Raw genomic sequence first — 16774 nt, forward strand, 5'->3', positions numbered from 1 at the left:
CTCCATAGAGATTGGAGGCTCTGTGAATTTTGATGGTGAAACTATTGAGGGGGCTCCACCTTTATGGGCAGCTTCAGCAGCAGGACATTTGAAGGTAGTCCAGTCTTTGTTAGACCATGGAGCATCTGTCAACAACACAACTTTGACTAATTCAACTCCTCTTAGGGCTGCCTGTTTTGATGGTCACCTGGAAATAGTAAAGTACCTTGTGGAACACAAAGCTGATTTGGAAGTTTCAAACCGTCATGGTCATACATGCTTAATGATTTCATGTTACAAAGGACATAAAGAAATTGCTCAGTATTTACTTGAAAAGGGGGCTGATGTTAATAGAAAAAGTGTTAAAGGTAAGTTCAAGGACTGTATTTTTATCACTTTTAAGTGGTTACAATTTAGACCTTTTCTGAAGGTATTCATTAGTATTGACTGACTACCAGGTGTTCTCTTGTTTGGATCCTCTTGTAAAACTGCCTTAAAACACCTCTGTGATAAGCATTGTCTTTTAATTTATAGTTGGGTAAACTTGTACATAGATGTCAAATGATTTGCCCAAGGTTACAGATAACAAGATATAGTTTAATCAGCTCTATTCCTTCGTTTTTATTTAATCTATTCAGATAAGTTATCTTTTTCTGTTTGTAAATGTACCAAAAGTAGCTTTTTAAAAAATATATTTATTTATATATAATGTTTGAGTTTGATTTTTCCCAAAAAGAAGGATATTTTCTTTTGCAGGAAATTGGTGTTAGTAAACTGATCTTATTAGAGAATTTCTGTAAATGGAAAAAGAGAATCTTTCCTTTAAAAACATATTTATCGTATGCCTCTTTTAAAATGCTTTTTTGTACAATATTTATTAAATGTGGCAAGCTAGAAAAATCTTCAAATGGATTTTTCTGTTATGTATTCAACTTAAAAAATATGGGATGTACACTGAAGTTATCAGTGTGCTACCACTAATTTTTTCAGAGAGTGGCTTGTTTGTACAATTATATATAGATAACATTTTAAACAAGCCTTAGCTTTGAAGTTCTTTTACCTAAAGTGCTTCAGAAGACCTTTAAGTCACTGTTTTGACACCGAAGGACTTATTTTTCTCAAACAAAATGTTTGTGTAATAGTGACATAATTGTTTCTGGCCAACTTTATGTAATGACTGCTTTGAACCTAAAAATATTTGGATATAATGTTACCATTCTTTTTAGTTGAAACTCAGTAATGTTAAGAGATCATCCCTGCTTACTTGTGACCATGTTGATGTTGTAAAAAGTTACGGGAAGTAATATTAAAGTTTGTCATCTTAAATGAAAGAAATATGAGTTAGGGGCACTTTTTGGAAGGCTCAAAGATATGGTCTGTAACACTGGTTGTTCATTTGTCTCAGTCATATCCAACTCTCGTGACTCCATTTGAGGTTTTCTTTTCGAAGATACTGGACTGGTTTTCCATTTCCTTCTCCAGCTCATTTTACAGATGAGTTAACTGAGGCAACCAAGGTTAAGTGACTTGCCAAGGGTCACACAGCTAGTAAAGTGTCTGAGGCCAGATTTGAACTTCGAAGATAGTTTTCCTGATGTTAGACCTGGTGCTCTGTTTAACTAGTTGTTCTGTAAACACTCTAGGAATACAAGAATCTATGATGACTCATTAAGGACTTTTTGTAACACTCTAGGAATACAAAACGTCCTTTAATGAGTCATCATAGACTCCTGATAAAATGTCATGTGCTTTGGATAGATCATTTTGGCAATATGGAATCTAACACCATATTTCATTGTTTTTCTTTTACAGTCTTTTTATAAATCAGTTACAGCAATAATAAAAATATGCAAGGGCCATTAATATAAATCGATTGTATTATCAGCATTTCTCTCTGTTAAGTTATAAGCCATATTAAGCAATATTTAACTCTGCCTTGTGGTGTTTGATTCATCACTGTTTATTCTTCCATTTCTTTGTTTTTATTGTTTAAATAACATTTTATAGCCCTTTATATGAAAGGGTTTACTTTCTTTTTAGGTCCTTGAGGCACAGAGCACTTTTACTACTTGCACTTGTTTATTGTTTTCAGAAATGAAATTTTTCTCAATTAGTATCATTGGAAGTGGTAATTTTTATTTCTGCTGAAAAGCACATACTTGATAAACAATTTTCCATCTTAAAATTCAGTTTTTAAATATCTAGCACACTTTTTTTTTCAGTTTAATTTTCATCTGATGTTCATATTTAGTTACATACAAAGATACACATGAAAAAGCTTAGGCAAGTATTGTTTTAGGTAAAGAAATTTAGAGCATTCAGAGGTCACAGTGCTCTGAATAAGGAAGGTGTAAAGGAATACATTTCAGGCATGAGCCACAACCTGTGCAAAATCATGGAGATCAGAAGTGGAATGTTATGTTTAATAATAGTTCGAATTTATATGGTACTTAAAGATTTACATATTATTCTTATTACTTCTCACAAAAATCCTGCTATTATTAATATCCCTATTTTACAAATGAGAAAACTGAGGCTCAGAGAGTTTTGTATGACTTGACCAAGGTCACATAACTAATAGTTTCAGAGGCTGGATTTGCACCAAATTCCTGATTCCAAATCCAACACTTTATACACTTGTCAGTGCTAGGAATAGCAAGTAGGTCAGTTTCACCAGAATAGTTTCACTGGAAAGGTGAGCTGGAGCCAAATGAAGGACTTAAATGATAAACCAGAGTTTATATTTGGTGCCCCTGCAGGCAACAGAGGACCCTCAGTTTTTTTAAGCCTCAGCTTTTTAAGCAATGTAGTGTTTTAGATATGTGCTTTACGAATATCAGTTTAGCAGCTGAGTGGAAGATGGATTGGGGAGTGGGGAGGAGGGACTTGTGTTAGGGAAAGCATAAACCATGTAAGTGGGTGAACTGAATGAGGTAGTAGAAAGGGTTGGATGTGGGAGATGTGGAGGTAGAATGGTAAGATTTGGCAACTCATTGAATATGAACGATGAAGAAGGGAAAGGAACAGGAGAATCAAATCAAATATGTAATCAAAATTGTCTGCCTTCTGTGATCCTTTCTCTCCCTTATATGATCATGTACTCTTCCCCTATCCAGTAATTTCTTCCATGTTCCTCTTGATTTCCCCATTTATATTTAAATCAGGTACCCCTTGGGAGCTTAAAGTCTTGGTATACAGTTTGTAATGTACCTAGTTTCTACCTGTTTTATTTATAGTTTTCCTAGAAGTTTCTGTCAGATAGTGAGTTCTTACCCCAATTACTGGGATCCTTGGGTTTATCAGACACTGAGTTACTCTGCTTGTTTTCTTCTGTATATTGTGTACTTGATCTGTTCCACTGATCGGGGCTTTCTATTTCTTAACCAGTACCGAACTGTTTCTCATAATTACTACTTTGTAATGTAGTTTGAGATGTGGTACTCCTAGGCCCCTTTTTTTTCCCCTGTTATTTCCCTTGAGATTACAGATCTTTTCTTCTTCCAGATTTTTTTTCTAACTCTGTAAAAGTAATTCTTTGTTAGTTTGATTGGTATGATACTGAATAAGTAAATATTCTTCTTTTAAATAAGTAATATTGCTCTTTTGATTTTATTGGGTTAGCATATTCATGAGCAATGAATATTTCTCCAGTTATTTAGATAATCCAATATTATCCAATTATTGTGTTTGTGTAAGGTGAAGGTTATATTTATATAGTTCCTGTGAGTCTTGGCAAGTAGACTTCCGAGAGTACATGTGTTTTTAAATGTTGTTTATACAGTATATTTGTATAATGAAAAATACTTTTTCTTACTCATTAATTTAAAAGATATTAATTCTTTTCCTAAGAATTACTGATAATTGATAACTGACAAAATTAGAACTGATAATTTTTTAATAATTAGGGCAAATAATCACTAAGCATTGGCACACATTAACTTAAATAATAGCTTCCATTTAGTATTTTAAAGTTTCCTAATTAATTTACATCATTTTTATTTGATCCTCGCAACAACTCTGTGTACTATTATCCTTATTTTACAGATAGGGAAACCAAGGCTCAGAAGAGTTGGAATGCCTCCGTATGGGGCAGCAAAGTACAATTGATCTGGCAACCATATTATATTTAACTTTTGCTGAGCATGTAGTAAATTAAAACTTACAAAGCTTTGACAAATTACTACTAAACCAGGTATATCCCATTCTATTTGTGGTAACTTAAGAGCAGGCTTTTATATAAATTTAACCCTATGTCTTGTAAATTTCTTATAAATTTCCAACAGTTATCAAAGAAAAGATCAGCCTGCTGTGAATCCATTTAACTTACTACCATAACCATATTTCTTTTCTATCTTGTTCATAAGTGTATTGTGATAGACTTTGTCAAATGCTTTGCTAAAATCCTAACGCAGGGGCAGCTAGGTGGTGCAGTGGATAGAGCACCAACCCTGGATTGAGGAGGACCTGAGTTCAAATTCGGCCTCAGACACATAACACTTACTAGCTGTGTGAGCCTGGGCAAGTCACTTAACCCCATTGCCCACCAAAAAAACCAAATAATAAATAGAACATAAAAAACAACAAGAATAATAATAATAATAATAAAATCCTGATGCATAAGATACGTCTAAATCACTTCCCCAAGCAATCAGTATAGTAACACTGTAAAACCTACCTTAAAAGCACTTACTAATTGCATAACTGCACTTCAAATGGGTTAAGGAAGGAAAAAAGCCATTTATTAAGTGTCAGATACAATAGAGTTACAGTCACAGACCCGTATGTAAATCCCATCTCTTCCAACTTACTGTCAATGAATTTAAAGCAGATACCTCCACCTCCCTGAGCCTTTGTTTCTTCTTCTGTAAAGTGAAAAGTTTTAACTAGATGATCTCTAAGGTCTCTTCCAATTCTAAATCTTAAGATTTCATGTTAGAAACCATGTATGTTACACATACATGGATACATAGCTGACGTTGGTAGAGCCAAGATTAAAACTGAGGTTTCCTGATTCCTAGTTCAGTATTCTTAATATTCTTTTAAATACTAACTGACCTGAAAGAATAAATGTACAGGACCCCATAGTAGTTGCTCAATAAATGTTTGCTGAACTGAACTAAATTGCACCACGTAGCTGCCTGGAGGACTGATGAAAATCTTCTGTGGCCAGAATTTGACAGATAATGCCTGAGAGAGTGCTAGTTTTGATACCCTTTTCTGAGAACTAGGATGGATAGCAAGGGAAGGGCTAGGGCTTTAAAATGATGCATCCATTTAGAGCAGAGGTTCTTTTTTGAGAACCATATTTAAATATAATTGGTTTCCTATGTATTTTATTTTATGTATCATAAGTGGTCCTTAGGCTTTACCAGATTGTCAAAGGGGTCCATGACAAAAAAGGTTAAAAACCCCTGACTTAAATTAGTATGAATTAGGTATACTTGGGCCTGAGATGCTACTTAGAATAAAAGGAGCACAGATTTCCTGAGAAGCAAGAACCTGTCTTATCTGAGGGTAAGGAGTGTGCCAGGATGAGATATAGAGGCAGATTAGGCAAGGATAGGATTTGAAACATTATTAGATTGCTATACTTATTTAAATTTGATCGTTTGGTGTATTGTCAGTTTATTTACAAATTTTTATTGATTTTTTTTATCCTTGTCATTTCTCCCCATAAAACCCTCCCTTGTCACAGAAAACTACAGTTAAGCAAAGCCAAAAAGTACATTGGCCATGTTTGATAATGTTCCTTTATATTATTATGATCATCATGTTGTCCTTGGTTCTCCTTACTCTGCTGCATACAAGTCTTCCCATATTTATCAGGATTTTCATATTTGTCATTTTTTACATGGCAGGTATCCCGCTATAGTCATATAGACACAATCCTCATTTCTCCAATCAATAGCTGTTCATTTTGGCTGCTACAAAAAGTGCTGCTATAAATACTTTTTGTGTATGTGATACCTTGAGTTATATGCCTGAGAGTGGTATTGCTGGATCAAAGGGGTTATATACAATTAAGTGGCTTTTTCAGTTCAGGCTCTTCCTGTGGTGTCTGTCCTTCACAGTCCTTCCAGTGTTTATCATTTCTACTTTCTTATCTTTGCCAGTCTTATATGTGTGAGATGAAGCTTCAAAGTTGTTTTAATTTCTAGTTCTTGTATTAGTGATTTATATATACCTGTTAATAGCTTTCATTTCTTCTTTTGAAAACTATCTTTGTATTCTTTGATTCCTTATCTGTAAAGAATGACTTTTAGGAATTTATATCAATTCCCTGTGTATTTTTGGATATTAGACTTTTATCAGCTATTTTCTGTGAAGATATTTTTACCTCATAGTCTAGCTGCATTGATTTTGTTTGTGCAGTGCTAGATTATCTTCGAGAGGGAGGATTTGCCGTTTTTCATTTTCACTAGAAATGAATGAAATTATTCATTGACATATGAAGCAATTATGAAGGTTTTGAAAGTTTTTAAAATTTTGAGTAAAACCACAGATAGGAATTTGGGAAGAATGAAGGATATGGAGAGGAGGGAGAATTTAGCAGTGACTCAAATAATGTGTGAAATTTAGTCTTTCTGCCATAGCCAAGTAATTATAATTGCTGAAAGTGCAGGCCAGGGTGCTTCTCAGAAGAGAAGGTAATGAGCTTGAGGAATACCTTTCAACTTTCCAGCTTATCAAGGGAAATGAAATATTCCTTAAAAAACAAACCAGAAGAGCTGAAAAAAAAAAGAAGAAAAATAATTTAAAGAGGTAGAGGTTAATAATAGTAACAACAACAACGGCCAACATTCATATGTCATTTACTCTGTGCCAGATGGAACTGTGAATTGGTTTAGCCATTCTAGAAAGCAATTTGGAATTATGCCTCCAAGGTTATTAAGTTACACAAACTCTTTGACTCAGTGATAACAAAAACCCAGGAAATCAGAGAAAGAGGGGAAAGACTCATATACAAAAATATTTATAGTAGCCTTTCATGGCAATCAAAAATTAGAAACTAAGGCAGAAAAAGGGAGGGAGGGTCTTCCTACTGGAAGATAGCTAAGCAAATTGTAGTATATAAATATAATGAAATATTACTGTGCCAAAAGAAATTACAAAATGTACAGTGGGTAGAGCATTAGGTCTGGATTCAGGAAGACCTGAGTTCAAATTCAGTCTCAGACATTCACTACCTGTGTGACCCTGGGCAGGTGACTTAATATAATCCACTGGAGAAGGAAATGGCAAAAGCACTCCAGTATCTTTGTCAGGAAAACCCCATGTGGAGTCAGACGCAGCTGAACAAACATTAATCTGTGCCAAGCACTATGCTAATGATTACAAACCTGGGAGGGAGGTACTGTTATTATCCTCATTTTACAGCTGAGGAAACTGAGGGAAATAGAAGTTACGTGACTTGCCCAGGGTTACACAGCTAATAAGTGTCTGAGGCCTTATTTGAATTCAAGTCCCCCCCCTCCTGGCCCAATGCTCTGTCCACCAAGCCACCTAACTTCTGCATTGCCTTTTCATCTCTCCAAACAAGAACCAGTATCAGGACCAAGGTGGCCATAAGACAGTAAGGGTATATACCCTTTTTCTATGAGCATAGTATGTATACAGTACTATCAGTAAACCTTCTAAATTGATCAACTGAATATAAGGCTTTATCTTTATAACTTTAAATTCTGGACTGAATTGGTGGACATATATAATTTAGTGGAGATATATAGTTGGTTTTGAATACAGATTTGAACTCAAAGTGTTCCTGACTCCAGGCACAGCACTCTACGCTGCCCTAGTAGCTGTCCCTCTCACTGCCAAGTCCCTCCTACTCTCTTTGATTTTAAAGGATAATTACGCTGTTGCTTCATAGTAGTGGTTCGGCATTTCATTTTGGACTAAACCTTTCCTTCATTCTTAATTGAAGGAAGGTGTCAAATCTTGTTAATTTTTACCTTCACAACAAGTCTTGCATCTGTTCTATGCCTTGGTTCAAGCCCTCATCATCACTTCTTACCTAGAGGATTGGAGTAGCTTCCTAATTAGTCTCTTTGCCTCAAGTCTCTCCCCTCCCCGGTCTATTCTCCACATAGGTGCTCAACTGAGATTCGTAAAGTCTGACCACGTCACTCCCTGATTCGGTACAACTACCCATTGTGACTCTGAATTACCTTGAGGGTCAAGTATGAGCTCCTCTGTTTGACATTTAAAGTCCATAACCATCTAGCTCCTGACCTACCTTTCTAGCCTTATATAAACTTCCCTTAAGACACTCTTAAGATGCAGACAAAATGGCCTCATTGTTCCTCATGCAGGACCTTCTGTCTCCTAAACCTTTCCCTTTTCAGAGGCTGTCACTCGTGCCTAGGATGTACTCCTTACTTACTGCTGCTTCTTAGAGTCCCTAATTTTCTTCAGAAATCATCTCGTGCCACCTTCTACATAAAGTATTTCCTGATTTCCCCCTTCATTTTAAAAACTGTATCATGTTTATATATGTATACTTTGTGTTCAGGATAGAAATGTTGTTTAGCAAATGATTACTCTTTCCTCCCTGCATTTTCATGACAGTTACTCTCTTGCTTTTTTCTCCTGGGGAATAGACGAGAGGTAGGATTGTGCCAGGCAAGTCAAATCACCACCACCTTGACCACCATCTCGCCTCAGATGTTGATGGAGATTGCCTAGGACCCTGAGTCCCAAGAGATTTGATAATAGCAGTGCCCTCCAAATCAACAGACCTTCCAACCTAGGTCCTATAGCCATCATTGGGATTAAGTCATGGTGGAAAGGGTGCCTGCCTTCTTTACCACCACCAGCAATAATTGCTGATCATTAGACTCTGAGCTCCTAGAGATCAGGCACAGTTTTTTAGGGGGTGGGGGGAGGGGGAAGGACTTTCTTTGTGTTCCCAGCACTTAGCAAAATTCCCGGCACATAGTAGATGTTTAATAAATGTTTGTTGAGGACTTGTCCAACTACCACCAACTGGCACATTGTCACATGACCTGGCAGAACCCTACCCAGACCAGTTCTGCTTCCAACTCAGCCCTCACAACTATCATCCAGGGAAGCAATTCATATGGAGAAAGGGCCAGTGATCCCCACCAAGTGCCACCCATAAGGGAGGCAAGCTAGCCTAGCTAAAGCAACAGGGACCAAATTGTGCTTCTTGCTGTTCCCCAGACATTACATCTCTCATCTTCATACCTCAATGAATTTCCTCTTCATCTTCACCTCCTGACAGTTTTATTTTTCTACTAGAATTAACTTGTGCTTCATGTCAGATATATTACTTATTTAGTATATTTGAGTATACAGGGTGCACTAAACATATATATGGTTTAATTTTCCTGATAGAATGTAAATTGCTTGAAGTCAGGGACTTTTTTTTTAATTTGTTTTTGTGTCCCCATCTTCTAGTACAATGCTTGGCACATATTAGGCTCTTCATAAATTCTTCAGTGAATGCAGTTACAGAGCTTGAAAGGTCAGGTCTGAAGGGACCATTTAGTTGTCTTCAGTACAAGCCCCACTTGTATCTGCCTCCTCTGCCATTTGTGGTGCTATGTGTGCCTGGAATATTGTCCTTTCTGCCTATTGACTTTTCACCACTGCAAATGTGCTTCTAGAAAGCCTACCTAAATCTGCTCATGTGACCTACAGAACACTTTTTACCTTTTTTGTACATTTACCATGTGTTATATCTCTGTGACTTTGAACAGGTTGTTCCCTTTAGCCTGGAATATACTCTTGGAATCTCTTAGAATCTCCCTTTGGAGGGAAATGAGACTTGAGTTGGATCTTCAAGGACACATTGAATTTGAAAAGGTTAACGTGAAAAGTGAGACGAGTAATGAATTCTGGCAGAGGAAAACATTTAAAGTCTGGAAGCCAGAATGTGAATGATATACTTGGGCAAGTGAGGCAGCTTGGCTAGAGTTGAGGGTTCACATTGAGGAGCATTGGGAGATAAAAAATTAAGAGGGTAAGGTGAGGCTGTTTTGCACTATGTACTTCATAAATTCTTGAAATCTAGTCAGAGGAGTTTGTACTTATATCTTGAGGGGTATGGAGAGTCATTAGAGACTTTTGAACAAGGAAATGACATAGAATCAAAGTTAGAATTAGAGAGGTCTTAGAGCTTCTTTAAGCCAACCTCTTTATTTTATATAAATATTTAAATTTATGTAATATTATTTTATATAATTAATAACTTGTAGAACTCAACTTTTATGTACTTAATAACTTCTAAGAAGTTAGGTTTCATATGAATAGAGCATGACTTTCTATAGGTCCACTCTAATTTGTTTCATTTTTTTGTCTTTGTATACCTAGCAAAGTGCCTGGAACATGGTAGGTGCTTAGTAAATGCTTGTTGATTGATTGTTCAGTCATATTTGCTATGTGCATTGCATTTCTTTGCAAAAAAGGGGAATAATATTGTGCTGTATCTTTTCCCCTCTGTAGCTTTACATATAAAAGATTTGAAAAATAAAAGATTCTGTTGGAGTGTTATTATAGGTAGATTTTTATGTCATTTTAGGGGAATGAATGTAGTCTTTTTAAAATAATATTTTATTTTTTCCCAGTTACATGTAAAGACAATTTTTAGCATCATTTAAAAAAAATTTTGAGTTCCAAATTTTCTCTCTCTTTCATCTCCTCCCCAACCTGAGACAGCAAGCAGTTTGATATAGGATATATATGTTCAATCATGCAAGACATATTACCATATAAGTCATGTTGTGAAACAAGACACAGACTCAAAGGGAAAAGAAGCCAGAAATACCAAAAGTGAAAAATAGTATGCTTTGATCTGCATTCAGACTCCATCATTTCTTTTCTGGAGGTAGATTGTTTTTTTTCATCATGAATCCTTTGGAATTGTCTTGAATCACTTGTTGCTGAGAATACCTAAGTCATTCACATTTGATCATTGTACAGTATTGCTGTTAACTGTGTACAATGTTCTCCTGGTTCTGCTCACTTCACTTTGCATCAGTTCACATAAATCTTCTGTTATCAGAATGAGTATTTTTTTTTCCCTAGGTAATTGGAGTTAAGTGACTTGCCCAGGGTCACACAGCTAGTAAGTATCAAGTGTCTGAGGCCACTTTGAACTCAAGACCTCCTGACTCCAGGGAATGAGTATATTATTAATGGGAATTTTGAGCTATCTTAATATTAGGGTATCCCAAAGAGATTTCTAGGGCATCTCGTTATACATTTACTTTTGCACCCCAAACAGGCATGAAATTCAGAAGAGTTTTGTGGGTTTTTATTTTCTCTTTGTAAAGACTCTATCACTGAAGTGATACATTGGAATCCCTAAAAAAGAGGAGAATTGAGTTTTGAAGCACAAAATGTGTTGCAGCACAATAAGATTGCATTATATGAAGTGTTCGTTAAAGTCAAGTAGCTAATATTCCTAGGCAGCTAGGTGGTACAGTGGATAGGGTGATAGACCAAGACTCCTCTTCCTTAGTTCAAATCTGGTCATTAATCGTTGCTTAGCTGTGTGAACCTGGGCAAGTCACTTAACCTTGTTGGCCTCAGTTTCCTGTAAAATGAGCTGGAGAAGGAAATGGCAGGTCACTCCAATATTTTTGCCAAGAAAACTCAAAGAGGTCACAAAGAGTTGGACACAACTGAAAAATGACTAAAGAACAACATAGAAGCTAATATTCATGGCTGGCTTCAAGTCCCTCCTCCTTCAGGTTTTTTTTGTTAGTTTGTTTGTTTGTTTTTTTTAATTTTTGTTGAGGCAATCTGGGTTAAAGTGATTTGCCCAGGGTCACACAGCTAGTTAAGTGTCAAGTGTCTGAGGCCGGATTTGAACTCAGGTCCTCCTGACTCAAGCCCGGAGCTCTATCCACTGCATCATCTCGCTGCCCACCTCCTTTAGTTTTGTTTCATATAAACTTTTTAACAGTGTTCCAACATCCATCAATTTTAAGCTATTTGTAGGGGAAAATAGGCTAGTATTGGAACATCTGAAAAAGGTAAATACTTAAATAACAATGAAAACTGTAAAAATATTTCAATATCTCCTTTAAAATTGATGTTAAATAGCCCACATATTTTTTAAATTGCAGCATCATTTCTCTAGATATACAATATTTAATTCTTTATTTGAGTACCTGCAAAAGGTGGTACACTGGATAGAGTGCTAGGCCTTGAGCAGTAAGATCTGAGTTTAAATTGGGTCTCTGGTACTTACTAGCTCTATGATCCTGTGCAAGTCACAGCCTGTTTGTCTCAATTTTCTTAACTAAAATGGGGATAATAATAGCACCTCTATCTCAGGGTTGTTGTGAGGATCAGTTGAGATAATATTTGTAGAGAGCTCAGTGCAGTGCCTGACACACAGTACTATACAAATGCATATTTCTCTTTAAACAGGATCTGAACTCTAAACACTTTCTTTTGATTATTTACTGTATTGGTCAGTATGGACTACTCTCCACCCTCACCCCCACCCTCAATCTGTTTTGTTTGGCCAGACTTGAGGCCAGCCCATAATTATACTATTAATAAGAGAAGGAAAATAGAAGTGATGACGATGGAGAGAGAGAACAGGAACAGTAAGTATCTTTATATAGAAAGAAAAATTTTAAACCCCTTATAATAAATTTATTTTTATATGGCAATTTTGTGTTAATTTTTCAGAGTATATTTGGAATCAGAGTTAGACATACTTTATGTACAGGTTTTTTTAGTGTCTATTAGAGCAAACTACTTTTCTCATCATTAAACTTGTAGTATGGATATATGTTGTATTATTTACCCATAAAGACATGTGATTTCCTTGTCTTTTTTCCTAAGGAAACACTGCACTACATGATTGCGCAGAATCTGGAAGTTTGGACATCATGAAAATGCTTCTTAAGTATAGTGCCAAGATGGAGAAGGATGGCTATGGAATGACTCCCCTTCTATCAGCAAGTGTGACAGGTCACACAAATATTGTGGATTTTCTGACACAACATGCACAGACTAGCAAGACAGAACGTATTAATGCCTTAGAACTTTTGGGAGCTACGTTTGTAGATAAAAAAAGAGATCTACTTGGGGCTTTGAAATACTGGAAAAGAGCAATGGACATGAGGTACAGTGACAGGACTAATATCATTAGCAAACCTGTACCACAAACATTAATAATGGCTTATGACTATGCCAAGGAGGTGAACAGTGCAGAAGAACTAGAAAACCTTATTGCTGACCCTGATGAGATGAGAATGCAAGCTCTATTAATTAGAGAACGTATTCTTGGCCCTTCTCACCCAGATACATCTTATTATATTAGATACAGAGGTGCTGTCTATGCAGACTCTGGAAATTTCAAAAGATGCATCAATCTATGGAAATACGCTTTGGATATGCAGCAGAACAATTTGGACCCCTTGAGCCCAATGACTGCTAGTAGTTTATTATCTTTTGCAGAGCTGTTCTCTTTCATGCTGCAGGATAGGGCAAAAGGCTTATTGGGAACCACTGTTACATTTGATGATCTTATGGGTATACTGTGCAAAAGCGTCCTTGAGATAGATAGAGCTGTCAAACAAACTCAGTGTCCGCCTGACCAAATACAGTTGAATAAAGCCCTGTCCATCATTTTGCACTTAGTTTGTTTGTTAGAAAAAGTTCCTTGTACTCCAGAACAGGATCATTTTAAGAAGCAGACTATATACAAGTTTCTTAAGCTGCACCCTAGAGGAAAGAATAACTTTAGCCCTCTTCATCTGGCTGTGGACAAGAATACCACATGTGTAGGTCGATACCCTGTTTGTAAGTTCCCATCTCTGCAAGTTACTGCAGTACTGGTGGAATGTGGTGCTGATGTGAATGTCAGAGACTCTGATGACAACAGTCCCTTGCACATTGCTGCACTTAACAACCATCCAGACATCATGAACCTCCTTATCAAATCAGGTTCACATTTTGATGCCACAAACTCTCACAAACAAACTGCTAGTGATTTGTTGGATGAGAAGGAAATAGCTAAAAATTTGATCCAGCCCATAAATCATACAACATTGCAGTGTCTTGCTGCTCGTGTCATAGTGAATCATAGCATATATTACAAAGGGCACATCCCAGAAAAGCTGGAGAACTTTGTTTTACTTCATAGATGATAATTTGACTGAATTCTTAATACTGTTGAAGCACGAGTTGGTAACAGTTGTTTCACATTTGAGCACTGTTGTGATAACACCAGCATTCATATACCTTGATAACATTGTGCTTTTGTTGGCTAAAAGCATTATGAGCATCAGATTTGCAGAATTGGTTGCCCCATATTTAATATAAATATGCCATATATTGTTTTGTGGATTATTGATAAATGTAATGCCATATTCAAATTCCTAAAATTGTCTGCCAAAGCCCTGTCTATCTTGTTTTATTTGCCTGTTGGGTGTTTGGGACTAAATTCTATTTTTCACTGGTCTCTTTATACAGTTCTAGGTTTGCAGATATTAAGCAAATGAAGGCCTATTTTTTTTTTTTGCTTCTTTTTCCCCTGTCCTTTTCTTCCCATCCAGGCCTGCCTACCCCTTCTTCCTTCTCTTTCTTCCTTTCTTCTTTCCTTCCTCCCTTTCTCCCTCCTTACTTCCTCTTCCTCCTCCCATCCTTTGCTCCTCCCATCCTTTGCTCCTCCCTTCCTCCTCTTCCATTTCCCTTGCCTTCCCATCTGTTCTCTTGCCTTCCTTTCCCCCTTTTTTTGGGGGGGGGAGTGATGGGATAGAGAGGGTGGAGTAGCCACAGAGAGGGAGCTTAGGCTTGAATATTTCTGGTTTTTATTTTTATTTTTTGTAATGATTCATTGCTGGGTTGTACAAGCTTTATTGACTTTTTACCATTTGCAGTTACCACAAGTGCTTTATATTCTCTATGCACTGGCTTACACATGACTGTTGTACGTTAGCATATTTCTATGCAGCAGTTTGCCAACTTCAACTCAAACCACTGTTTTGAAGAGTTTGTTGAATTATTTTAAGAGAACACGTCACAGCATGATTTTTTTTTTTAAAGAGCTATGTCAGTTGCCTAAGATTTTCTGATTTTTTTTTTCAGGATGTTTGTGCAGTTGCTTTCTCTAATACACTGAAATTATTATGTGCTCATTTTGGGAGACCTATTCGTCACTCACTGACCCAGATGAAATTTGTCTACCATCTTGCATCATGAAACAAAAAGGAAAGAATCTTTAGATAAAAACTGGCATATCTTTCATGCTGCACCTGTGCTGTTTTGCATGTATTAATTGTGTGATTGTGTATGAATTTGCTCAAAGTTATCTCAAAATTAATCACACAGTTTAATGAGAAATAGATATTCATAGTATGAAATTACAGATCACCTTATTTTAAGGATTGCCTTCCTTAATTGCAAAAAACTAAAGCATGTCAGTGGCATGATGCTTGCCTATCTAAACCTAGGCATCTAGTATAATAATATTTTAGTAAATGGTATAATTTCATGGTATAAAAGGTTCAATAAGTATCCCATTTTTTCCTTAAGTTTAAATACACCTCCTAAAGATAACTTGCATGATTTGTCTTTATTTTTCAGCCATACAAGAAGGTTGCAGTACTACTTAGCCCCTTATTGAAAACTATACTTAAAAAATGTAAATAATGTGTGCACAGCAATTTGATATTGAAGCAGAAAGGGCTCTTCTGACTTAAAAGTATAAGTATAAATAAAGAATACAAATGTGTAAAATTCAGGTAATTACCGTTCAGCACTTTATTGTTATTCAGAATAAAATTTGATAGCTTATCACTGCAGATGTCTTAAAATGAAATTGTTCTGAATAAAAAGTTCCTCACTGATTTGAGGGGAAAAAAAATCAGTTGACCTGTGGTACTAGGGCACTGGCAACATTTTGTTTTAAGGGTTTATGTAATATAAAGATTATTTTATGGATTATTGTTGTGGCCAATAATTAAGATCACCTGCACATTTTCAAAAAATCTTTCCTTCTTTCCTTTTCTCCTCACCCTCCCTTAAATAATTATTCTACTTTTGTGCATTTAATTAGTTAACTATTCAATATCCTGGCTTGTCTAGTAAAGGAATATCTCTCCCATCTGTTAGCTAATTTAAATATTCTTTTGGGGGGGGTGTTCTTTGGTGTATATTTTATGAAAATTTAGACCACCAATGAGTATGCTTGCCTTTTGTGATACAGACTGATATTTTGCCAACTTTTACTTAAACCATGTACTACTCAGTGTTTGAATCTATTACACTGTGTGAGTGACTTTTTAAAAAGAACAATTGACAAGTACAGTAAATCTAAATTGAGCTGTTAAATGATATTTAAAGTCATCCCTTTTTTGGCAGGTATGAACAGATTTTTAAAAAGTGATTCTAATATTTTTCCTCTTTTGCATATCCCTTTTATGTGCTGTCTTAGGGACACCAGAGAATCCTCTAAAGATGAACCATAACTCTACTTCAAAATGTAGCATTTCTGTACTGCTAACAATAGATAACTTAGAACTGTTCTTAAGTAATGAAAACTCCTTATTTAAAGTAAGGTACTACTAGCTAGTTTGACATATCGAAGTAATATATTGAGGTATCATCATAAAAGAATTTTTTATTTTGAGAATTCAGAGTTGACAATTAGGTTCCTTTACACATGAAAAAGCCCTTTTAGGGTATTGTTAAAAGTTATTGTGAAACCAAATAAAATAAGATACTTAGTATCTTTATTTTTTACCAATTATTAAATTTATCCCTAGTGTGAACTAATTGTGCTGATTTGAGTCAAGTCTAGTGCAAA

The 16774-nt window shown here is 35.9% G+C and overlaps 1 protein-coding gene across 1 annotated transcript; it reads left to right on the forward strand.

Moving 5' to 3' along the window:
* Nucleotides 1-4: 4 nt before the first annotated feature.
* Nucleotides 5-14363, forward strand: FEM1C (fem-1 homolog C; the record flags this gene model as incomplete). The annotated part of the gene is made up of 2 exons (XM_027869189.1): nt 5-347; nt 12805-14363. Coding segments are annotated over 2 exons (1653 nt in total), but the record flags the coding sequence as incomplete, so codon positions are not given.
* Between the last annotated feature and the right edge of the window lie 2411 nt (nt 14364-16774).

Source organism: Vombatus ursinus, unplaced genomic scaffold, assembly GCF_900497805.2.
Source record: "Vombatus ursinus unplaced genomic scaffold, bare-nosed wombat genome assembly UNPS02014792.1, whole genome shotgun sequence".
NCBI lineage: Eukaryota > Metazoa > Chordata > Mammalia > Diprotodontia > Vombatidae > Vombatus > Vombatus ursinus.